Source organism: Diplotaxodon limnothrissa, linkage group LG17, assembly GCF_057381915.1.
Source record: "Diplotaxodon limnothrissa isolate DT_005_m linkage group LG17, D_limnothrissa_male_GT1.1, whole genome shotgun sequence".
In the NCBI taxonomy this organism is placed as follows: domain Eukaryota; kingdom Metazoa; phylum Chordata; class Actinopteri; order Cichliformes; family Cichlidae; genus Diplotaxodon; species Diplotaxodon limnothrissa.
In genome coordinates, this window is record NC_140612.1 from 23,724,087 (window position 1) to 23,749,548 (window position 25,462).

At 39.6% G+C, this 25,462-nt stretch overlaps 3 protein-coding genes across 3 annotated transcripts in view; all 3 read right to left on the reverse strand.

Moving 5' to 3' along the window:
- The window catches only part of rassf3 (Ras association domain family member 3), a 68,320-nt gene extending 60,106 nt beyond the window's left edge, over positions 1 to 8,214 (reverse strand). Inside the window, exon 1 of the mRNA XM_085375904.1 lies at positions 7,713 to 8,214. Within this exon, the coding sequence (XP_085232030.1) occupies positions 7,713 to 8,214 (502 nt within the window). The remainder of the gene's footprint in view (positions 1 to 7,712) is intronic.
- Positions 8,215 to 9,998: 1,784 nt separating this feature from the next.
- On the reverse strand, positions 9,999 to 16,468 carry LOC146615023 (uncharacterized). Its single transcript, XM_085376455.1, has 7 exons — positions 16,403 to 16,468; positions 14,193 to 14,625; positions 12,684 to 12,803; positions 11,641 to 11,702; positions 11,155 to 11,316; positions 10,290 to 10,403; positions 9,999 to 10,200 (listed from the first exon to the last, which is right to left on the reverse strand). The coding sequence occupies exons 2-7, from the start codon at positions 14,614 to 14,616 to the stop codon at positions 10,165 to 10,167; spliced, it is 918 nt and encodes a 305-aa protein (XP_085232581.1). The 5' UTR covers positions 14,617 to 14,625; positions 16,403 to 16,468; the 3' UTR covers positions 9,999 to 10,164.
- Positions 16,469 to 21,412: 4,944 nt separating this feature from the next.
- The window catches only part of dgki (diacylglycerol kinase, iota), a 107,561-nt gene continuing 103,511 nt past the window's right edge, over positions 21,413 to 25,462 (reverse strand). The window contains exon 34 of the mRNA XM_085375704.1: positions 21,413 to 25,159. Coding sequence (XP_085231830.1) covers positions 25,061 to 25,159 — 99 coding nt within the window. The 3' untranslated portion in view covers positions 21,413 to 25,060. The remainder of the gene's footprint in view (positions 25,160 to 25,462) is intronic.

Sequence of the window (25,462 nt, forward strand, 5' to 3'; positions counted from 1 at the left end):
AAGTTGGGCTAGCTTAAAACATCCCATATGGAAAAGAAATAGTAAAGAATTTTATGATTTACTCATGAAAGTGGCCACTTTCTCATTACTTTCATATATTGTTAAGTATCCAAAACATACAAGTTTCATTATATAATTTTTCAAGGGATCTTATATGTGTTTTCACTCTTGTATGCTTTTCATACAAGTTTCACACAAGACAGATACAAACTTTATAAGATTTATATATATCTTTTCCATATGGGATGCCTTACTTTGTCTTCCTTTGTGATTCTAACAGGGTCATTATTTATAAAATAATCTTCAATTTTTATTAAGACTTAAATCAAGTCTGGGACTATAAACTAATGAGAAAAATGTTTACTTATGCCATAAGTAAACATTTTTCTCAAGTAAACATGGGCATAAAGGGCATCTGGTCAGTTGCTACAAGCCATTCGGTCCCTTACAAATGCAGTGAGAGCTTGGCCTGCATTAGCAGCAGTAGGTCAGATTGTTCCCAGTGAGTGTTGGACTTTACCTGGGTAAAGTGTTTACCACAGATTGTGTTCATAATTTTTATGGACAGAATTTCCACTTCATCCAACTGCCGAAAGGCTTCCACTTTGGCGGCCTCAGGATGGGAGTGATGGGAATGCAGCCTGACTGCTCATCGCTTCTTTTTTTACCTGTTGAAGTTCAGAGTCTAGCTGCTGGGATGGGGTTGGCATTCACTCAGCTTTGTCATGACTCTGTGCTCCTGGCTAGCTTAGCATTAGGATGCTGTCTGTGCAGGTGCTTAAAGGACCTGAAAAATGCAGTAAAATGCGGCTGTTTCTGTCCTGGATGCAGCTTCCCCTTTACCATCGTGCTCCTTTGTGTAATAAAAATAAAAGCAATGTCCTTGTGTATCTCCACTTCTCAAAACCGAAAAAAACAGAACCTTTTTAACACAACTGGGGACTAGTAGACTGGGAGGTAGTTGCTACTGCTCCACATCCATGGATAAATGGATGGATAATAGAAGTGACTTTGGTGCATTAGGAGTTAAAGAGAAAGCATTAACAAGGAATGTAAAATCAGACAATGCAGTTCCTGCAGAAAGGGTTAAGTATCCGGCGTGAAATATGTAGGTAGGACTACATATTGTGTCCACTAACTGCAAATACTTGTACACAAGTTAGAAGACAAAGACAGGTGCGTGAATGAGGACAGGTGTGGGCTGAATACAGCAGCCATCTGCTATCCCCTCATTATCTTTCTAGTCTTGTCTCTTTTGTTCCTGTCAACATGTCTGGACACGCGCTTGGGCGTATGTAATCAAACCTTGAGCCAGTCAGCGTATAAAAAGGATAAAAGTATAAGAGAAAAATAAAGACTGAAGAGGTTTGACATTACCTCAGCACATTCACACACACACTAATAGCAGCAGAAATGAAGCAGGGCACTGACATTTGAGGTGTGTTTGTTTAACAAGTTAACAGGTTAACAAGTTATTTTAATTTTTGTTTCCACAGCATAATATTTTAGGTTTCTTCTTACCAGAGAACAGTTCAGTTTACTGTAAACTATAGGATACGTTTCCACTAACAGACGAGGAGAATGGAAAGAAACTGCATAAGAGAAGTTGACCGTGGTGAATACTGGCCACCTAAATGGTCTGTCCTGTTCATCGCTCATAACTCACCAGAGCTTCTCCACAGCAGACTGACTTCCAGGCGTCCAGAACGTCGCATCACTTTTGGAAAGCGATAGAAAAATCTGGACATTCTCCTCAGAGGTTTCCCAAAGTTTTTGGTAAACCCCATTGCACACACACACTCTGTCTCCCCCCCACACACACAAACACTGTTTTGAGGTTTTCTGGGTTCCTGCAGGCTTCAGGTGGTGATTCATATCCAAACATAACTTGATATAATTCCACAAAATAGTCATCCTTCACTCCCATCCATGATGCGTCTCTGTCTGCAGTAACTGCTCTACTCTGGTCCGTCCTCCCAGAGACACCGTCACCCATTTGTGTTTGTAGTGTGTGTGTGTGTGTGTCATTAGCCACAGGCTAAAAGTGTCTTGTGGAGCCAAACTGTCACAGTGTCTGAACAAACAACAGGACAGCAGCTGACTCTCTCTCTCTCTCACACACACACACACACACACACACACACACACACACACACACACACACGGTGAAGGCAGACTACACTGAAGAGGTTTGAACAATGAGCTTTGGTATTTCTCACAGTGCTTCTAAATGACTCTCTGAACTATGAAACCTCTCCACTGTCTCCGGCTCAGACGCCGATCTGTTGATTTTTATCCTCGCCTCTTCAACAAACCTCCATCTAGGTATTAATGACTAAATGTCAACTTTTTTGCTACTTTTTAAATCATTTTGATCATACTTGCATGTTGTTATTCTTATGGCACAGCCCAGTAGTAACATGAGGAAATGATGTGGAAATAAAAAGGAAGTAGCTGCTAGATATCAAATTATAAGTAAGTAATAGCTTAGTATCAACTGTAGTTTTTAGCTGAGTAATATTGGACTGAAACTTACATAATGTGATAATAACTAGGAGTGATAATGTGAAAAAATGTAGCAATACCATCAGGCAGAAACAGTGTGAGCAATAAAAATCATCATTTCTGTGTAGTATTTGGAAATAAACATTCTTAATATAGCAACAATGTGATTGTATTATTACCTTATAATAAAACACTAATATAGATTAATGTTTTCACTAGTTATAACACTATACTACAATGAAGAAATTAATCCTACCCCATTTCCTAAAATCTCTCCTTTGTTTAAAGGTAATGTCATTATCATTTGCTGCTACTGCTTATTAACTGGAAACATTGTTTTTTTTTTTTTTATGTAATAACCATAAATAAGAGCTACAAAGTACAAATATATATCTGTTTCTAATATATTATGTATGTATACACAATAAGGTGGCACTATTGTGTGACATATGTTGAAAGTTTCCATTAACAAAGTCATCACTTTGTTAAATGAGTCTTTTATCTTCTTGATTAGTCATGAAATAAAAAACCTGCACTCGGCTAAGAAACTTGTGTGTTTCCTTTTGAGCTTGTGAAAATGGGACCGTGTAAACAACAATAAACAATTAATGGGATATTTTAATTTGTTGGTATTCTGACAGCTCTTGTGGCTTCATATGGAGTACGGATGTCAGCAGCCGTTAGCCTGAGTGCTTCATCTATTGGCTAATGCTAAGTAAGCTATAGAAGCACTTGGCTTCTTTAAAAGGAGCTCTAGATCTGAACAAGTAGACAAAAATAGGAAGAACAGTGGGTTAAGCCATATTTAAATGTAGAGGACAAGCTTGAACTGAAGGATGCAGAAGCTTAACAATAAAGAGCCATTTAAAGAAGAAGAAGAATCACACTGAGGGAGGACAAAGTGCTGCTATTTCTATTCTGTCACATCAAAAATAGAGAGCAAACTGACTGGAAACAAGCTGCAGCCGCCTACAGAAATCCCTTCTACAGAGCCGACTAATGAATACACACACTAATGCAACATTAAACCCAATCAGACAAAGATCCCCGGCTCTCTTCGGTGGTTCCTGTTACTTCGGAGAAAGAGCCATAGGATGACAGACCCACAGGAAGAGAGAGAGAGCGTGAGCTAAACCGCTTTCATACAGAAGTTGAACCAAGGACAACACGTTACCTTTCTGTAGCTCATTTCACTTTTCCCAACTGAACCAGTTATTGTTTAAAAAGCATAAAATATTAGAGTACACTGGAAACTCAAACATTTTAACAGACACAGAACAACTATGGACAAAACTTTGAGTGCTGTATGATGTCAAGCATTTTAGCTAACTTTTAAGCTAATATTGACTCTTTTCCATGAATCCTCACCCAACAACAGAAACAGAGAAACAATAGAAATCAGTACAGTGAAGTTTATTTTTAAATACTGGTTTCTTAATCTGCAAAACTGGTCAAGTTAATCAAAGATAACCAGTTTACTTTTAACTTAAACAGGTAAAAAAATGTCAGAGAAACTCTAAATATTTAAATTTAGATTAGGTAAAAATATTGAGCTATTTAAACTCTTTTTATATTAAAAAAAACTTTGTTTTTTATTATATTACAGTTTCACATTTCTAAATCTTATTCTTTTTACTTACTTTATTATTTAGATTAGTTTTTATAGCAATAACAAATGGACCCATAACATTGCAATCAGGAAGCTACAGCTTAAAGGTGACATGAAGTCTATAAATCAGGGGTGCCCAATCCCGGTCCTCAAGAGCTACCGTCCTGCAGCTTTTAGATGCATCCTTGTTCCCACACACCTGAATCAAATGAATGGCTTGTTATCAGGCCTTTGCCAAACATGATGGCATGCTGAAGAGATCAAACCATTTGATTCAGCTGTGTTGGAGTAGGGATGCATCTAAAAGCTGCAGGACGGTAGCTCTCGAGGACCGGGATTGGGCACCCCTGCTATAAATACTCTTTAAAATACCAACCTCTTCCTCAGCAAAGAAAAACCCCCAGCAAGGACTTGGCATTGTTTCATTTACAGGCTTGTCATGGTTTAATAATTTTCTTGGAAGTTTCCTGGAAATTACTCTATTGGTACCAGTTATGGGTGTAATGGAAAACATGCGAACAGTGATTCCTGTTATATTACCTTTCAGCAATCATTATCATCACAATGATCTTCAGTTCTCTCTTATGTTGCTGATTTACTCTGGCAAAACCATGAGCATGTATTCCCCAGTAAAAGCTATAATATTTCCATTAAGTCTTTTTACCGAACACTGTGTTGTGCGAAAACTTTAATTTCAACATTCAGCTGAAAAATTAACCTTTGAAAGAAATAACTGAACCATGCTCTTGCAAGGCTCGGATGCCTTATAAGTCACTGTTTCTGTGTGTTAATAAGTGAGCGAGTGACAGATACGGATATTAACAGTGCTCTGTAGAGGATTGCAGGACAACTGCAAGGCATAATAATGTTGGGGGGTTGGGTTTTTTGTTAAAATTTAGGTGAAATCATGGGTCTGTAACAGACTCTGTGAGTGGCTGCTAATAGAGAAAAGCCATAGGCACAAACACAAACTCCATCAGCATGGCTGATTAAAGTGACAGGAAGCCATAGTGCACATTGCAAACTCATTATCCATTAAATGTAGGCTAATGAAGTTAAATAGCTAAAGGGAGAGAGATAGAGTAGTAAAACAGTTTGTGTTGTATCTGTTGGGTTTCTCAGATTTTTATGCAGTACAATATGTGGTTTAAGTATAATATTACAGAAGATTAAATGCATATTGATATCAAAATCAGGCCTATTGAGGGAGTTTTGGAGATTTGCAAAGCGTATTTATTGCTGCAGTTAGTGTTTTAACACCAACTTCAATTTTATGAAGCTAACAAATCAAATATAATGTTTTCTTTTCTTTTCATATTTAGTTGTTTTATTTTATTTATTGTTTTATTTGCTTATCAGAATTGTTTGTGGCTGTCCCAAAGTTATGAATGCTACTATTTAAAGTAGCACATATTTTCTTAATAAAATCTGAGTGAGTATTTTTAGCTAATCAGAATTAGCAGGTCAATAGTTTTATAGCTAAAGCTAGCTAATGTCCTTCTTTGATAATATTTTTTCTAGCATTAAGTAGAAGAAAAATTGAAAACATAGTGCATGAAGGAATAAAACGGAAAATGTTGGATATTAAAGGTTTTCTATGTGAGACGTTTTCAGCTAACCGGGATAAATAGATCTTGAATTTGTTAATCCTAGCTAACATTAGCATACTTTAGCTAATATCTAGCCAGTCTACTATAGGAGAGGAAACATGTGAAAAGAATGATGATACGCAATTGAGGATGGTATATTTTATAAAATAAAAAGTGTTTATTTGACTAAACTTTTTTCTGTCTCTAACATTGATACATATATAGATGGGCAAATGAGTATATTTCAAATATCTTCACATTTAAATTGATCCATCCTTATAAGATGAAGTAAATGAGTACAGTGAGAACAAGGTGAATTGTGGTTTAAAATTGGAAACCTTTCAAAAAATCAGAACCATTTGAGTCTCAAACTCCTGAAAGGGTTATTAGTTCACCTGTTCAGCTTCTCTTTAATCAGCTATCTAATCGGCCAATCACATAGTAGCAACACAATGCACTAAGGCAACTGCTACCTGCTGATGCTCAAACCAGGCTTTAGAAAGGAGAAGAAAGATGATTTAAGTGACTTTGAAGATGTCGTGTCTGTTGGTGCCAAACGGGCTGGACTGAGTATTTGAGAAGCTGTTGAAATAGAGTTCAAACAGAAAATGTCTGAAAAAGATAAAATCCAGTGAACAGCAGTTCTCTGGGCAAAAATGCCTTGTTGATCTCAGAGATCAGAGGGTAACTGGCTTGACTACTTTGAGCTGATAGGAAGGTAAGAGTAACTGAAATAGCCTAACCACTTATCACAAAGTCTGAAACTTTGAAGCAGATGAGCTACAGCAGCAGAAGACCACACAGGGTGCCACTTCAGGAAAGGAAACTGAAGCTACAACTAACACAAAATCACCAAAATTGCACAACATCAGAGTGGAAAAATCCTTCTGATGGGCCCGATTTCTGTTGCGGCATTCAGATGTTATAGTCAGGATTTGCTGTAAACAACATGAAAGCATGGATCCTGCCTTTTAGTTCGAGCTGTTGGTAGTGTTATAATGTAGGGGAGATACCTTATTCCTTCATAACAACTGAGCATTGTTTGAATTCCACAACACAACTGAGGTTGAAACAGAAACTGAAGATCTGACAGAAAATCTTAGTCATGACACGTTTTATCATTTTATAAAATAAGTTAGGAATTTCTACAAGGACGATTATGTAGTTATGCAGTACAAAGGGTTAATGTATTTGAAGCAGATATTCAAATATTCAAAACTTCCATCTAATTTCCATCGAAAAACAAATACTACTGCAACCATGTTTGGAGCTCTACACATTAGGGAAGAAGAAATTGTTTCTAAGGTTCCTATTTCTATTGTTTGCTCGACAGAAGTGGACACACAGGGAGGTCCAGAGTTTGCCCTTGAGGAGTCACCCAGTTTTCATTTACACCTGAACCGGTCCTTCTGGATGCCAACATGCATTCCAGCGCTGGGCTTCTTTCGTAGCCCTGCCTATTTAAGTCATCACCAGCACAGAAACAAGGAGCGATTACTACATATCAGATGGCGCTACCTGAAAATGCTGATGTCACTGATAGAGTGTACCTGTTCATTCAAATCAGTTAAACTTCCCTAAAAGACCTGATGAACAACTGGTTCATTGTTCTCTAAAAAAAAAAAAAAAAAAAATCCAAAACACAAGCCAAAAAATAACCCAACCCCAAAACGGCAAACTTGTACCTATAGTGCTGAAAACCTGCATGTTTCTTTCATTTATCCACATAAATATCATGTAGGACTGTTGCAACTGTTTTACCTCTTTGGTCAGCAAAATAACTGACAGTATTTCCCAAAGCATATGTAGATGGATCATAGACTTGTGGTGGAGTTTGTGTGAAGCTCAGCAAAAGGAAATAACTGGATATTTGGGAGATCTTTTGCATTAAATGCTTCAAGCCGCTTAGATTAAAATCTCCATATCTTCTGGGATTCCTCCACCTTCTATTTAGACCCCTTATCTTGTGGGCTCCCCCACACCCCTGACTTAATCACATGCACCCTCACCTGCACAGGTGAGACCATTCTCGAAGATGTACTCGAAGCACAAATCACACCAGTTGCTCTCCCCTCCGGGTTCGAAGGCGTGTCCCTCTCCGGTCTCCTCCTTCACCCTGGGGTCCTTGTCCTCGGGGGAGAAAATGGTCTTCACATGTGGTTTGGATGCCTTCTTCCTCCCACGGGGTGGCCCCCCTTCGTGTCCCTCCATCCCGTTCCCAGAAGCTTCTGCCCCGTCTCTCCCCTCAGGTCCACAGTTCGACAGCTTTCTGTCGCTCCACATCCTCTCCAGACTGGACGGCTGAGGAGACGCCTGCCGCCGGACAGCCCTCACCACCGCCGCGCCCTTGTTGGCCTTGGAGATCCGCATCTTGGCGCCCGTCTGCGGCCACGTTCCCTCGTTCAGCGTGTCGTGGTGTTTGCTGACATGGACAGCCTGCAGGGCCAGCGGACAGTCATCTGTGACCGATGAGCGCGGGGGGGCGTATTTCCGAGCGTGATGTTTAATCATTACGCACACTTTTCATAGTCCGCCGCTGCGTGGAAGTGTATTCGCCAGAGTCACACAGGTGATGTCTTGTTATGTCTGACGATGACACCGTCGATAACGTGCTCGCAGTCGGAGAGCAGGTTGAGGCGGTCGGAGGTGTGCTGGAGAACGGGTTGGATCTCATTTCACTGGGAGACATGAAACACAGGCGCTCCAGGAAGGACTGCGTCCCAGACTTCGTTTACAGACATGCAAATTTAAGCTTTCTTTCTCGTTATCATCACACATCTCCCTCCCAAGCAAGACCTAAACAACTTATCCAGTTTCTCCGGTTGGCCCTTTAATTCGTACCTGATTTGAACTGCCTGTTGCCTCCTCTGTCAGATAATTTTCTCCACAATGCAAACCAAATATGTCTGCAAGTACTCTGAGCGTAACCATTTAAAATCGGGGGAAATATAAACAAATCAATATAATGTGTGTCAAACTGCTGCTGCATCACTCTGTAGTCCCTCTTTTGACCACAGGATGGTGCCATTCCACTCAGTGAACAAAGATCAGGTGTCCGCAGGTAGAGGACAAAGAAAATGTTTATTGGCAGCGGAACATTGGTAAGATAGGGTCATATCAAAGGCCAGACATCTGGATTTTGTTTTTTGTTTAACTGAATACATAAAACATGTCCTGGACTTCTTTACTACACACTGAGTGGCTGAATCCCAACAACCATAACATTTTCATATATTCTAGCTTTAAAAAATAATCACACAACTTGTGCATGTAACTCTTGAACTGCAAACATGTTTTCTTTCTTTAGCAATTTTTTTGCTAAGCTTTATTAAAACTAGCTGCCCTGGGGCAGACAGAAGCGAGGCTGCCATATCGCACCATCGGCCCTTCTGGCCAACACCAGTAGGCGGTAGGTGAAGTGTCTTGCCCAAGGACACTTTTAACTGAATTTCTTTGTAGTAGTTTAATTTTTTTTTCTTCACACCCAGTGAGCAAAAGCCAGACTTTAGTAAAGCGTCCAATTTATGGAAGCTTGCTTTGACTGTCCACAAGCCTGTTTCAAGTTCCTTATCTCATATTTGAGAAGTAGAAATCTTGATATGCCTTTTTATTTTGAGGTCATGGCTTTTGACATGAATATTAATAAAAGGCTTTTTTAAATTTATGGTCATTTGGGTTTTGGTGAACTATAAATATGCACATTAAAGTGACCAGGAAGCACTTAATACAAACAAAGACTGCTTTTAATTAACCTGAGCTTTTCCCCCCCCCCCTCCATAGTCATATTCCCTTTACATACTGAAAATCTGTTACAGGGCACAGAAACAAACTTTCTTTGGCTGCTGCTTTTCCCCCGGATAAGCAGGGGCCTTTCTTCACATGTTTAACAGATATTTACTTCCATACGAAAACGCCACAGGGATCCGTGTCTCCTCCTGAGTTCTTTTTTTGTGTGCAAATATTAGAAACAATAGTAAACAACATTAGAAACACATGAATGCTTTGTCACTGCTGTTCAATTTGTTTGGGGGCTTTTTTGGGGTTTTTTTTTTTTTTTTTTTTAAGGGAAAAGTGCAAGTGCTTCATTATTCAACTTTTTTAATTCAATGTGATGGTCCATCAGATCACAAGAAAAAAAAAAAGAAAAGAAAAAAATCAGTGCATAAGTTTGCAAAACATGTAATGCATTTATACAAAATTTAAGACATGTAAAAAAAACAAGAAATATCTTATTTAAATCTCACTGAAACTTAAATATAAGAACTATTACATGATCTGTGAGAAATTGGCTCTGATGTTTTGCAGTCTGTAAACTCATTTTTATTCTCTGTACAGTTCCAAGATGTCCTGTTGTGCTGTTAGAGTTCATTGTTAATGTTAGTAGCTCCTGAAGCTACAGTCCGTGCAGGTTTTGGCCAACAGGGGGAGCTGTGGAGCTTGTAAACCACGTCCCTTCTGCTTTCAGTCGACTTCCTCAGTCTCATCAAATGCTGCATCCTGCAAAATAAGCAGATACTTGAGTGTTTTTAAAACTTCAACAGGTCAAGCTAATGGTTTAATTAAGAAGGCTTTTGTTTTAAACGTACATATCCTCCTTGGTCCTGCACCCAGGATGAAAAGTTATTCTGTATGTATTGAGCGCCATGGTTCAGCAGGCGGTTTGTGGGCAACGTTTCCACAGCTGACAGACGAGTGGTGACCTGAAACAAGAAAAACAGATGTCTTCAGAGGTTAGCCAAGACAGTCATGTGAAAATGAGTCAGCAGACCTGCACATGACTCCCAAAACTCAGCAAACAGGTGTCCCTCACACTGCCACACCTGCCCGAGTATACACAGACTCATTTCAAGTTTTTTTTTTGTTTGTTTGTTTTTGGGGGGTTTTTAAACTGTTTTTATCCTGGAGTGAACCTGATTTATAAGTGAATAGTCTTCTTGCTCCTAGGTTTACTTACTGCTAACTAGGAACTGACCTGTTGATTTTTCAGGGCGTATATCACTTGTTCGTAGTCAAGGATACCGATAAACGATATGTGATTGTTATTGAAACTACAGCAATTTGTGCTACCTGACCACAGCTCCTGCAGCTCACAGCCACTCTTATTTATGCCCGCCGTTAAGGCACAGGAAGCTGCTGTGGAGACAATATCTCCACGTAAGCGCTGATATAGGAGAAGTCTTCGAACAGTTCCAACATCTCCCTCTATATATCTGCATACCTGAGCATCTGTACTGCAATGTCATTAAAATGGCAGTAAAAACTGACAGGATCATACACTTGCACCTTTAACCCAGCTGCGGTGGCCAAATCAAGACGTGCATGTCCAGCCGCCTCGTCACACCAGCGACATGGAAAGCATAAAGGCCCCTTAGAGTTTCCTACTCTGGTAACTCCTCCAGCGTTAGTCTCACTAAGATTCATAGTTTCACTGATAGCTTAAGCCGCTCTTACCTCACACATCACAGCCATCTGGGTTTTTTGAGACGCCTGCGGCCCTGGAGAGTTGGGCGAGGGGCTCCTGAGGCCCACTCGTATCAGGAAGGTGTTTATTAACTTCTTAAAGAAATCGTAATTCCAGAAGAGCTCTGCTGCTATGTTGGCATCTTTCAACACCTGACAAGGCACACACACACACACACAGAGAGAGACAAAACAAAGAACAAAAAACAAATAAAGTTCAGTCACTAAAGATGAAAAAACAAACAAAACACCAACTAAGTAATAATGAAGTTTCTGATTTGGAGGAACGTGAACATATAATTTTTTTAATTATATGTTCACAAATAACGGAAATATCTGTGACCTGCATGTGAGGATGCGTGAAAAACCAAAACCACTCAGCAGAAGCGCGATCACATGACACAAACTGGTGGTAAACTACTTCCTAAAGGAAGATATTCTGTTGTTTTTCACATCAGATCAAAGTTGTTTTTGTACCTTGCCGTCATATTTGTCTCCAGTTTCTCTCAGCAGCAGACCAATGATCTTCTCCACCTCATCTAAAAAGGAACAGAAGACCCGATTATCAGCAGCAACAACACAAGACAGACAACATTTAAGGGATTAAAGGCGCACACTTTTATCTATATATATGAAAAAACATATTGCAATTGCTGATTGCTTTAATAAGGCACCAACTTCAGCTGCCATGATTACAAAGACGGAAAAAAAATGTGTTGGGCATGTAAACAACGCTGAATCTAGACCCAGAACTTCGCAGTGCCTTCTATAAATGTCTGTCGTGTAAAACTAGTAAAACTTGTTTGGTGGCGTCTCGGCTATGAAAACATGAAGGGGTATTACTGGTGGGCACATTTTTTTTTACTGAACCTGGAGAATCTGCTGCTGTTGGGGATCTTAAACTAAACTATTACAGCATTCATTTAGAACCGATTGTTCTCAGTGGGTAATCAGTTTCTACAAGCTAGAAAACGCTTTTCAGATTTTACTTTTCTACCAAATTAAGGTGGAAATGGACGCCTTATTAAAACACCATCTTTAAGTCATCCAATTACCCAAATATTGACTTAACTTCAGCTAAACTGGGCAAACTACAATGTGATGTGCAAACATTACACATGCATTACTCAGGGAACATCTGATCTGCCCTAGATGCATAAAGTGACCCAGCAGTCAGCCATCTGAACCCAGACGGGGCCCTTTTGTTTTGTGCTGCATGTTCCCCCTGTGCTTGATTTGTTTCCTCCAGGAACTCCTGTTTGTTCTGTTACCAGAGAACCTGCTGGGTTAGCGCTGCCCGTCTTGACCGAGTTCACAGAAGAATTTAACTTCCTTCTCCTAAGGCTGCATACCATGTTTCTGTTGGCTCTCTAACAGGCACCGCCTCAAATGTTTTACTATTCCTGGGTAATTCTTTGGTTTTTCCTGTGAGAGCGTTCACATGTGTATTCTGTGTCACTCATCAGGTTAGTTTTAATCCTTTTAAGAGATACAAATGAATCTTAAAAGAAGAAACTCACCATTTTCTGGGCAATCCGACTCTATATTTGGAGGAATTAATTGGATTTCATCAGCAAGCTCCATCAGTCTGCTCGCTACCTCACTCGCCTTCTCGTCCTCCTCCTCCTTTTCAGGCTCATCTGGAAAAATGGAACAAACATATCAAATCAGACCCTAAAAGGACGGTGTCACAGTAAGCGGTGGCTGATCGGCCGGGTAAAATATACGCCTGTATACGCTTGTGAAACAGGAAAAACGCAAGAAACCAATAAGTCTTATGGTTAAGTGAGTGATTCAGCCCAGTGGTCCTCAAACGTTTTCTGGCATATCCCAGTGACTTTACAAAGAAGCTCAAAACCTTTTAGGGAACTGCGATGACTCAAATAGTTGACTGACCTTATTTAACTGGGTGGAATATACAAGCACATTTACTGGGGTTAAAATGTCCCATTCATAAACTGATTTTGTTCATTGCTTTGCCACAAGAAAACCTGACTAACAAAAACATGTTAAAATTATTTCATAAGCTCTGTCTAACTTTTTGGCTCCGGCAGAAAAATCTGTCTATCAAAAACAAAAAAAGCAAGTTGAACTGAAATAAAGTAGAGCATTAAAGTATTGGGCAGCACTTTGCATACACTTAGCATAGTTTCACTTTCTGGTCGTCCATGCTTTTACATTTCGAGAACCTCGAGTTGGTCTTATCTGTAATTATGAGCGTTTATGAGAAACTAAAACCTGTCTTCAGGTCACCTGACTTTGCAGAATTCAAACTGGACTCAAACCAGTTTAAGCGTGAAACCAGCAGGATGTTCACCCGTCGCACTAAAAAGAAATAAAAAGGGCTGAGGTCCACAAAATTACCTTTGTAATATTTTTATGGCATGCTGTTGACAGTCGACTCAGACATTTTTTAAGACAAAAAGTTCTGCAACAAGTAAATATTTTCTGGTGTTTTTGTCCTCTCGCACTTATAAAAGAACACTTTTTGAGAGTTTAGGACTCTTAGTGTGACATCTTCGACCTGGTATTGACTTTCACCCATTTCTAAACAAAACAAGAGGATCTTCTTCATTTTACCCGCCTCTACAGCACAAAAACTTTCTTCCAGTTTCCATAAAAACTTATAACGTTGTCAGATTTTTCCTGTGAACCTTACACCAATGTCAATGCCCCTCCCTACAATAAAAATCATGACAGTGTTGATAAAGTTGTCAATGATTAAGTTCCAGTTGGAGCTGGTACTTTTCCTGCCTTACTGTTTCAATAAAAATCCAACATGTTTAAGATTACCTCGGGTTTTTATCACTCTGCTGATTTAAGACTAAAACGTGTAACCTGGAGTCTTTATCGGTGAGACAGTGCCGGATGTCAGTCTTCTAGTGTATTTCAGGCATCAGTTTCACAGTGAATGATTTTATTTGCATGTTATGATAGTGAACTAATATTTTATAAACAAAACTATGGTGCACATTAATCAGCGAGGCTAATTGTCGTGTTATCTAAGGCTACACCTTTATTCTCCTCACCTGTAGCAGGGAAACATCTGAATGAGACTTCATCAGCAGGCTCCATTGGTTTCTGCTGCTGCTCCTCCTCGTCGTCTTCTTCATTCTTCGTCTGAGGCCTGGTGCAGCTGAAAATGCTCAACATGCGTTTCAATCTCCTCCCCTTCTTTCTGTTTTTCTTTTCTGTGAGCTTGTTCTCAGTCTGTGTTGGTGTCTTTAGTGGAGTTTTGACATGTCCATCTGAGTCATCCCCACCACTTTCCCTGACCGGGCTCCTCTGTGTGTTTGGTCGTCTCCTCGTCACGTAGGCCATTAGGACTCTGAACTCCACTGTGTCCTCCATGTTCGCCACGTTTGGGGTAGACTCGGGGTCGTGGTATGTACCAGTGGAGCGGCCAGCAGGGCGGGGAATGGGGTCGTAGATTTCGATGTGTCCGTTTGTCATCTTGGCTTACTGTTACGAAAAAAGAAGAGTCAAACTGAGACCCAGCCATCATGTGAGTGGTAGTTTTCTTCATGGAAGTGGGGGTTTCCTGGAAAAATTACCCAAATAGCTAAAGAGATATCTGAACTATTTTCTAAGCATGGTTTTACTGTCTAAAGGCAGAAATGAAAGAAAATGCACTGGTTTCTTTTAAGTGAGGCAACAAAGACTTGTCTCAAGTATTAGCAAGACAATGATGCTTTCCTGAGAAATCACATCCCATTTTGAGCAAGGAAAATTCTTCCTTTAAGCATACATCATGTTATTTGTGACAAATGCATGACTCCGCTTGTTCGTGTTATTTTGTACAACCTGCCGGCTGTATAATTAATAAGTGTGCTCAGTGTTTCTGGCACATGAAGTGTCTTTAATATTTAAGGTAATGACTGTGTAACACAGATTAAACTGAAATCTGTTCATTTTCCTGTTACTTTCATCCATTTAATGAACAAAAATATATTTTGTGCTCGACTAAAATAAACCCCGAATCCTTTAATCATACTTTCTTTGTTCACTTGCATCAATTTCATATTTTAAAATGTCAGATGTGGTCAAATTTACATCCTCAGTGATTAATCTCTCCAATTAAGGTTGCTGTAGTTTAGTCTAAAAAGTTTTAATCTTGCCTATTTCCAGTTTCTGTTTTTAGCTTAGCTGATTTGAGTCAGTCTCCAGAGCTTTCAGTTTAGATTTGGATAAGAAAAGTTTCGTTTCAGTTTCGTTTTTGTTAGTTTATAAAATATATTTAAATAAACGAATTCTGACTCGATTGTTCCAGTAAGTATTATAACATGAAGGGTCTTTGTCAGGGGAAGAATTTAAGAAGTTTAGATTAGATATTACAATTTAAAATAGACAAACACCTGGTTTCACTTTGTGAAGACAGGTGACTCAGTCGTCATCCGCACTCTGAAATAAATAAATAATACACGCCAAAGAGTCATCCGGCAATTTGACCAAACTGAACCATGACCTAAAAAAGTATTTCTACTTTAGTTGCTAAAAACGACTTTAACTCATAGTTTAGTTTTTAGCTTTAGTTAAACATAAAAAAATACATCTGACTACAAAAATATACAATAAAAAAGGTTTAAATTTTAAAATGAGAACACTGACACACTTGACTGGATAAATCACCCTGACGTGTTTAAATGTAGTCTAACTGGTACCTGTTAAATCCTCATGTCCAAACTGTGAACATCTGTAATATTCCTGTAATTAAAGTCAGCTTAATGTTAAAGTGTGGTTGTGTGGCTCCTCCTCTTGACTTCAGGACTTTGTCGAGGCGTGTCTCGGCAAACAGCTGATAGTTTCACCAAACTCAATGAAATACACCGGGAACTCCTGAAGCCACAACTAACCGTGATGCGCCGTGTTTCTCTGGGTCAAAGCCGTCATAAATCCGTGTAAAGACGACCTAGCTAGCTAGCTACTCTACGTTAGCCATGAAAGAAAAACTTTATTGTATATCTTTTGACTTTGAAACTTTAGCCGGTGAAGTTGTGTAAAAGTAGCTGTAAACTCGAGCCGCCATTGTTTGACTGAGCTTAAGTGGCTGTAAATGTTAGACAACAACAACCCAACCGAGACTGCCCCTGAGTTTAACAACACGATAAAAAGAAGAAGAAGAGTTAGAAAGTTAAACTTAATGTGTACTTTATGTGAGTAAAAACGACCTGTCAGCTACACGGAAGCACTTTTAAATACTTCAAGTAGTTCTAGAATACACAAAAACAGATATACTTACGGTCCGAGCGGTCAAACAGACGCTAAACGAAGGAAAAACACTTGCCACACCAACTCGTATAGTCACTGAGTGAACTATGCGCCGGTCGGAGTCCACGAGCCTGTTTAAGTATGGCGACTTTGTCACGTGCTGACGTGCTATGACGTAGCTCCAGCTACGACGAGACAAACCGAACAAACTTTTCTTCGGATTACATATCTCGTAAGACCTTTTTGGAGGGGGAATTAATTTATTTTCCAGCGGGGCGTAATTTTCGATTACAAGTAATTACATAAAAAATACACAAATAAACATTTTTAAATGCATGTGGTTAGGGTATATTCTTACCTGATTTTCTCTCGCACAGACAGAAGTGGTCTGTAAATGTCAGAAAACGGTGATTTCCGCAAACAGGCAGTAGTTAGCACAGTTGATCAAAGATAATCAATTATATGGAATAAATAAGACGACGTGCTTCGTAGGTATTATGACTCAGCAACCCTGTGTTCGACGCTGCCTGTGTTATCTTGTATTTGTTGCACATTTTGCTGTCCTCTCGGCCAAATTTTCCTTGAAAATGTTTTTCAAGTCCGTATCTATAAATCACTTTGCCAGAAACTGCAAAGCGCAGCTTCTAGATTTCTGGATAAAAGTGGGTGATCACATTCCTGAGCACTTTTTTTTGACAGATCATCTGCACATTTTTCTCTGTTGTACATTTAATGAACAAAAAACGTATTTAATGCACGACAAAATAAACCCCCCAATCCTCTACGCACGTTTGTACACTTGCATCACTTTCATCTTTTGACAATGTCAGTGTGCATTTCACAACAACTATCCTCCGTGATTAATCGCTTAATAATTCCAACTAAACTTGCTGTTGTTTTTCCAAAAAAACCCCAAAATTGAATCTTGGGTAATTCCAAGTTTTTGTTTTTAGTTGAGTGGATTTCAGTCAGTTTCCAGAGCTTGCAGTTTAGTTTCTCATAGAAAGAAAGTTTAGTTTTAATTCGTTTATAAAAAAAATTAAATTAAATTAAATGGACGAATACTGACTAGATGGTTTCAGTAGGTGTTATAATATGGAGGGTCTTTATCAGGGGAAGATCTTAAGAAGCTTATATTAACGATTAAAAATAAAAATAGTCAAACAAACACAGGCCAAGGGAGGCCTTGACTTTATTTCTGCAGATACAATTCCCCCCTGGGCCTCCATGGTCCCCAGTGCACAGATTCGTTGCTAATATTACACCTTTTAATTAGGCAGAAAAAGAAGAACAAAAGTTGAACTGCTTTAAATTCCCATAAACTTCACATGCACATTCACATAGCACAAAATTTCAAGTTTATTTTTCCAGCACTTCAAGTTAGTCTCAGAGGAACACTAACCTCAATCGTAACCTCAATTTTGAAATACTGAGTTAAAATTTTGAGATATTTAACCTGAAATTTGATGTACAATTAGTGGAAGAAACAAGCGCCCATAATTGTCTATCCAATGTTTGGAATCATAAACTGGAAGTTTTCTTGTTCATTTTTTTTTAAACATCCTGTTATTACAGCAACAGGTTACCCTGCTAACCTCTAAATCTGCCTTCATGCTTGCTTAACTGCTGCAACATAAAGGTGAGAGTGACACCACTGTGCATAGAAACATTGATCTGAGCAGAAATGAAAGCTCAGACTAAAAGTAGTTGTGTCCACATTCCAGGAGCTCCATAGGCATGCCCTTACCAGACGGTCATCAAGCTCCACAATCAGCAGGTAAGGCAGGAAAAAATCCCCAAGCTCCTGCACGTCACTGCAAGGAGAGCTTGAGTATAACATTGCCAAGAAACCACAGTTTTATTTATAAGGAGCAAAGAATTTCACGCTTGTTTCCACTGGGGGTTTCTGTGTGTCACACGCCATTGTTTAGACAGCAGGTGTCCCAACAGTACTTTCCTTTTTTTTTGTTTCCTAGGATCCAGATGTGCTTCTCATTTTTTTTCAAATTGCTGCTGAGCTCTCCAGGAGACCATCTTTAAAGTTTTTCTTTGTGCACAGAGGGCTTCTTTCATTTTCATTGTTTGGGGACTTTACGTGCCTCACTGAGTTCAGAAGAATTTCCTTTTGTAAACCCAAATAACACTTAGTCAGATAACAGACACCTTACCAAACAAACATTGGTAAGTTGTATCTGATAACTTGGCATATCTCAGCATGGCATGCAGTGTGTCCTTTACAAAGTTTGAAAGCAGACAAGTGGAGGACAAAGGAAGTGGGGTGTGGTGATTGTACACCATATGAAGAAAAAAAACAATCCCACTGGGATAAATAAAGCCTGAAAAATTAGTAATTGCTTAAGACTTTGACAGTTTGAAGTGTCTGCAGGATTCTTCATAATCATCTAACTTTCCTTTCAGTTACCAAATCATGTTTAGGTGATCTTAGGCCCATAAAAGCAATTAAAACAACACGAGGAAGACAAAGAAATCTGCGTTGGGTCAGTGAGTGACTCTGTGCCTACTGTGGGCATGTCTGTCTCGCTGTGACTGACTGGGGTCCGTGGAATTTGGATGGATTTTTGATGTAGGGAAGTAAAAGAATCGATTTCTGCATGAGCATTTCACACTGAAGAGAGTAAGTCTACATGATCGTGAGCTGGCTCTGACTGATGTTCATTGTGATTTGGGTTAAATTAAAAAGAGGAAGTATTTCACAAAGTATGCAACCAAATCTGGAGGTTTTTAAAGTTTAATCAATCAAATCAATCTCAGTTCTTAAAAGAAGGCCTTAAACTGCTCAGAAAATACTCAGTTTTTCGCTCAGAGAAGTTCTCCACATTCGTTCCCAGGTGTGAATCGGGGATATCTACATGTGGAATGTCTCATCCATGTGTCATTGGGGATTTTCTTTCTTCTTTATTAAACTGTAATATGGGTGAAGGTTCAAACAAGTTTATGACTCAGATATCAAACAGTAAAGAAAGGCGGGGCAGAATTTCTTCAAGTGGCTGCTTGTTGAATCCTGGGTTATGAATGTGAAACAGTCAGAGTGCTTCAAAGACACTTTTGTATCCACAAAGGTGCAAAAATAAAATCATGATGAATAAAATTATTTCATATATAATCATGATGCACTTAAATCCACCTGCCTGGTGCTCCAAACAGACTAATGTTGGCTTAATGTTGTGCGTGAATGGGTGGATGACTGGATATGTAAAGCGCTTTGGGGTCCTTAGGGACTAGTAAAGCGCTATATAAATACAGGCCATTTACCATTTACCATTTAAATTGGATTTTTTATGCTTTTTCTTATTCTGTGTCACTTTTAAACTTCATGATCATATTAAACATGGCTGGTTTTTAATATCCAAACAGAGGCTCAGGCTCCAGGCTTCTCTGTGACTCCTTTATCAAAGAGGCTTGTCACGGTGGTAACCCCTGACCTCTGAAGACTTTAGATTGCACAGTTGTTATCATTATGCTGCATGGAAGAGCTGAAGATTTTTATTGAGAAAGTCCAGGAGGGAAAGGATTAACACACCAGGAAGGCATAAGGTTGGAGAGAAGGTTAGAGAAGTAAGGCTGGGATGGTGCAGAGGAGAGGCTGTGGATGAAGGTGGAGCTGCCAGGCAGGAGGAAAAGAGGAAGACCTTAGAGAAGATTCTTGGATATAGCGAATGCCACGCAGAGGGTTGGAGGAAGCAGGCGAAAGAAGAGCAGACCATCAAACAGGGATTTTTTTTCCTGTTTGACTGTTTATGGTAGAGTTTTGCAGGATATCAGATAGATGGAAAACAGAGGGGAGAATGTTGTCAGCAGACAGTTGTGGATGTTTCTGTGAGACTGTGCTAGAAATGGTCATTGGATTTCTTTTTTATGAAATGAGTTAAATGATAAAACAGCATGCACGGTGTCACGGTAGGAGGAGCTTAAGATGTACAAGTGGGGATAGACACTCCTTCCAGAGAGTTCAGAGAGCTTGTTTCCTTAATAAATTTGTTTTACCCTCAAAACCACCATCTGCCTGGTTTATCTGGTGAACCAGATTGGGGTGGCTGTAGCTCAGGAGGAAGAGCAGGTCAGCTGCTGATCGAAAGGTTGGCTCCAGCAGTTTTTGCATGCCAAATATCCTTGGGCATGATACTAACCCCGACTTGCTCTCCGATGCATCCATCGGCGTATGAATGATAGTTAGAAAGCACTCAAAGTATAGATAATACTGCGTATGTGAATGGGTGTGTATGGGTGAATGCTTTGAGTACTCCAGGAGAGTAGAAAAGCGCTGTATAGGAATCAGTCCATTCACCATTTTACCCTGCCAGTAAATTACACAGCAGGTGAAGGACATTCCTGCTTCCAACTTCCCATCACCTTCCACGAGTCTCCATCCCACAAACACTGATATTTAATTCTGCCCTTTGCGACACAATGATAAGGAGGCCAGGTGCACCCTCAGGACGACCAGTTGACATTACAGATTAGACTTTTTATAGCTTTTATGGTCTTGTCATTAGAGTAGTTACGTCAGAGATTTAAGCACCTCCATGACTTTTCTATTCACTGCCAACATGAGGCTGTGAGTCCTTTTGGAGAAAGGCCTTGATATTAATTAGACATGATTAGATATAAATTCCATTAAAAAACTCTATTTCCCCAGTTTTGGTGTCAGATTTGTACATTATGTGTCACCAGTATTTTATCCAGTGCTGTCTTACATTTAGCAAACATCAGCATATTTCAGCCTTTTTGAGTGTTGCTAACACATACCGAGTTACATATATGTGCTGCTTTTGTTTTTGTCATGTAATCTTGAACTGAGGAGCCACATGTGAACTCCTTCGCATCTGCTGTTTGTTTTCAACCGCTCAAACAGGAAATGAGGTCAGACACCAAGACAACAGCGTCACATCTTCTTTTACCAAATGACAAAATAAAAACAACAAACTTCAAGTAATCCCATCATCATCATCATCATCATCAGTAGCAGAAAAATAAAATACAAAAGCAAAAAAAACAAAACAAAACAAAACCACGTGCCCAGCCTTACAAGAAACTTTAGTATAAATCATTTAAAATGATAACAATTGAACAGTTTAAACATCAATAATGCCATTTTTTTATGCCATTACCAGAACAGAATCCCAGGGAGGTAAGAAAATAAAGGACATGCATAACCAACGCTGATGATAGACACAGTTTAATTCAAAGTCATGTTTCTACTAAATAGAAAGAGTGATAATAAGCCTGTGTGTGTGTTTGAGTGTGTGTGTGTGTGTGTGTGTGCTGCTCAGAACGAACGTAGCTTACATGAGCACAGTCACTTTCTGGAAATGATCAGTTTGTGGTTTTATTTTACACACATTTTGTCCGTGTAAACTGCTGAAACTCGGAGGAAGGCCACCGAGTTTGATATCTGGCTTGTGGAAGCCATCTTACAACAAGAAACCTCTGCAGAGAAAGAGAGCGAGACATCGGCTCTGGATGTTTAAAGTGTGGATTCAGTCAAGAAATTCTAAGAACATTCGAAGGGTTTAAACAACACAGCTCTGGAATAAACGAGTCTTTACTCATCATACGTTTTAACCCTTGGTAAAACAGGGCAGAGAGATCTGATCCATCTGATTGGCTGATAAGAGTGCAGTGAAAATAGACCCAAGCTGTATTCCTACTGCAAATGTTTTTACCGCTCTTAAATTTTCCATATATTTTACAAATAGGTGCCTCTGCGGGATTGTCTTTGCACAGGAATAGTTGTGCTTGCAAAGCACCAACACCCTGTCAGTACATATTTACGCATCCCTGAGATAACCATATTAGGATATCTGCTTTCTATGACGCTAAAGGGACTCCAGAGCCAATCTGTGATGTACCGGAAACCTTCTATCAAACCAACCTCCTGAGGGCAGACCTGAGGACACAAGTTGGCGACTAATAGTTTGAATTTTGAGGGAAAGGGAGAAAAGCCACTGCAGTAAACGTAAGCTGGGACTTTGGGAGCCAGACTTCTATGATGGCTGATCACGACTCTTTACAATGTCCCCTTAAATAATTGGGAAAGCATCATGTCCTGCAAATATCAGCACAGGTTACTGCAGAGCTCACAGGGTCATTTCAGTCCACTGACATGTGTGCTCTCAAAAGAAAAGAACGAACGAAACAAGAATCATTTTCCTAACCAGCACTGAAGCAAAACCGCACATTCAATACTCCTCGGTGCTAAATGCTCGACCGTGTTACAAACATTAATGTAATGTAAATGAGTAACATAGAAATGCAAAAACAAGAAGATATAATCTATTCATATTGCATTGAACATGGCTCAGATTTTAATTTATTCTTAGACAAATGCTGCAAACACACACACACACACACACACACACACACACACACACGCACACACCAGGAGTACCAGATACACACTATCGAACTGTGAAAAGTTAAAATCTTAGTTTGAAAGAAACATTGCAACGAAAATACTTTAAATCTCCCATTTTTTAAACAGACTCTGGTCTAACGTCCAAAAATGAATTCAAACGCAAACGACGGGAACCTTGGGTTAGCGTCATTCCTTCCATACTGGGCTAATACTGGTCCCCTCTCACTATCACTTGGTACGGTCACTGGTTTGATGGCTCAGCGCTAATTTTGTCCACAAAAAGAGTTGGAGTCCCGTGTTGTTCTGAAATATGAGGGTTTTTTGGGGTTTTTTTGTTTCGGCTAAGAAATTTCACAAAACGGCTCCCAGAGCAAAACATTTATCACCTTTATCTCACCAAGACAAGCAAAATATTAGAAATATGACAAAGAAAACAAGCACATATCCACAAATGTGACAGAGATCGGCACATTTTAGGCATTTCTATGACACAAATGTGATTTATTTTCCATCAGCTAATGAGCTCATGGTTCCTGAAACGTGTTGTGATTATTCCGTTATTTTTGTACTCTCTGGGATCCCAGAAAGAGCCAAAAAATGCTGCTTTTTGTTATCTACAAGAGATTTTAGCTACTGAAACCAGGTGGGATCACTTTTGATTTCATAATGTTTTTTTATGTCTATAATGTCCCAATATAACAGAGTTTTTCAGCTGCATGGCTGAGCAGCTTATGTTTGGTCCATATAGCGTACATGCCTTTCTACAATGTAGTGATTAGAAATGGTCATTTCCAGTAAAATCAAAGCTTATAATGCTAAAAAACAGACATATTTAATTAAAATTCTATTAAATGTTATACAATCCGAGTCATAATTGGTTATAAAAATGTCACAGCAGCACATACACAGATATGACTGGAGTCATAAATGATCCCACTCGGTCACTTGTTCCGTGTGTTGTTTGTACTTGGAGAAAAAGCTGCAGTTAAAAGAAGTTTGTGAGAAAAGTTCAAGGCTTTCACAGTTCATGCAGGTTTGATTTTTTTCTATGCCAAACTGTGTCCATGTTTTGAATTGTTGTGGTTTACTGACAGTGCAAATAGAGCTAAATACTTGTAGCTTCTACCACTGAGAAACACTGATATTTTGCTCTTTGTCTGGCTTTATCACATTTACACTCGTCTAATATCAGCTTGTGTATTTTTGTGTGTGTGGCTGCTGTGGAGAACATAAAGTCCCTCCATCATGTTTGCCACAATAAATTTTTAAACATGCGAATAACTCAATCGCAGCTTTAGTTTAAAGATCTCTTTGTGAACCTCTCAGACTCCAGCACATGCCAAGACGTTGGAGAAATGATGCAGTGACGCAGACATAAAATGAAAATAAATGTTAAAAGTGGGCAAGAGCAGATCCTCATTTTAAAAAACCTTTTAAAAACTCATCTGTACACGTAGCTCTGAATCATGGTTTTGTCTGTAGAAAATGTGACACATTTAGTCCACTGAGTGTTCCTGGAAGTAATCAGCTGCTTGAAAGAGTCAGAAAGCTGACAAGCGTTTTGTCATTTTTATGAGTCACGGCGAAGCAACGACTCTGATAGGATAAGAAGTGGCGTTGAGTCGGGACTCGCAAGAAGCCGAAAGCGGAAAACATTACAAGCACTTCAGGACGAGCGCACCCGGGGAGGATATGTTCGTTTTGTTTGTTTTATTTTGTGATGTGTGACTTAGCGGGCAGCACGTGATTGCAAACGCTAGCGTTGCATATTTAATGACATGGGAGTAAGAAAGTTTAGGGAAGGCGTGGAAATCAAACTATGTGACAGATGATGGGAAAATGACTGAAATTTGGGACGAGATGTGACATTACGCTAGTGCAATGTCTTTGGCACAAGTTTTAAGGGACAAACAAAAACTTTTACTGTTCCTACGAGCGCTGAAATGACACTTTATACACTTTAAACCACTGCAGAAGTCTCAGGGAGTAAAATATGCATGAATCCCTTATAAGATGAGAAACAGGTGAACTCACGACGTGTGACGGCTGGTCCAATTGCACTTGCATCCTGATAGTCCTACGATCAGTCATTCACTCAATCGGCACAACCAATAAATAGAATATGAATAAATAAATACAAATAAATAGTAGACCAGTAAAATCTCCTCTGCAGTGCTGCTGCGAGCTGAAGCAGTTCATCTCTTCTGGCTCGTCTCCAACTTCTCCGCCCGAAGAGTCGAATCCAAACGTTTTCCTCTCCACGTCGAGCGCGCAGAGTCCAGAGCGACACAGAGTGCGCGAGCGTGTTCGCGATCACACGGCCGTCTCCAGGTCTTCGTGGCTTGTAGACGATGAGCTCAGGTAGGCGGCGAGCTCAGCGTCTCCATCGGCTTGGTCTGCCGGCGTCTTCCCCTGAAGGAAAGAGACGATTAGATTGGAGCGTGCCTCTCATCCAAAAGGAACGTACAAAAGCGGCAGCATGAATCCGAGGGATGGATTAAAAATGGAAGGTAAGGGAGGAAGGTGTCCCACAGCGAGATCTCTAATCTAGTTAGCATAATGGAGGGCTAATCTGGCCTAAAGAATAAATCACCGTCTTTAAATGGAACCATGGAGGACGCATGTTTAGATGCAACTACATGTCTTACCAAGGTTCTGAGAAGATGACTTTCCACATTTTATTGTTTAACCCAGTCTGACGAAAGTCATTTTTAG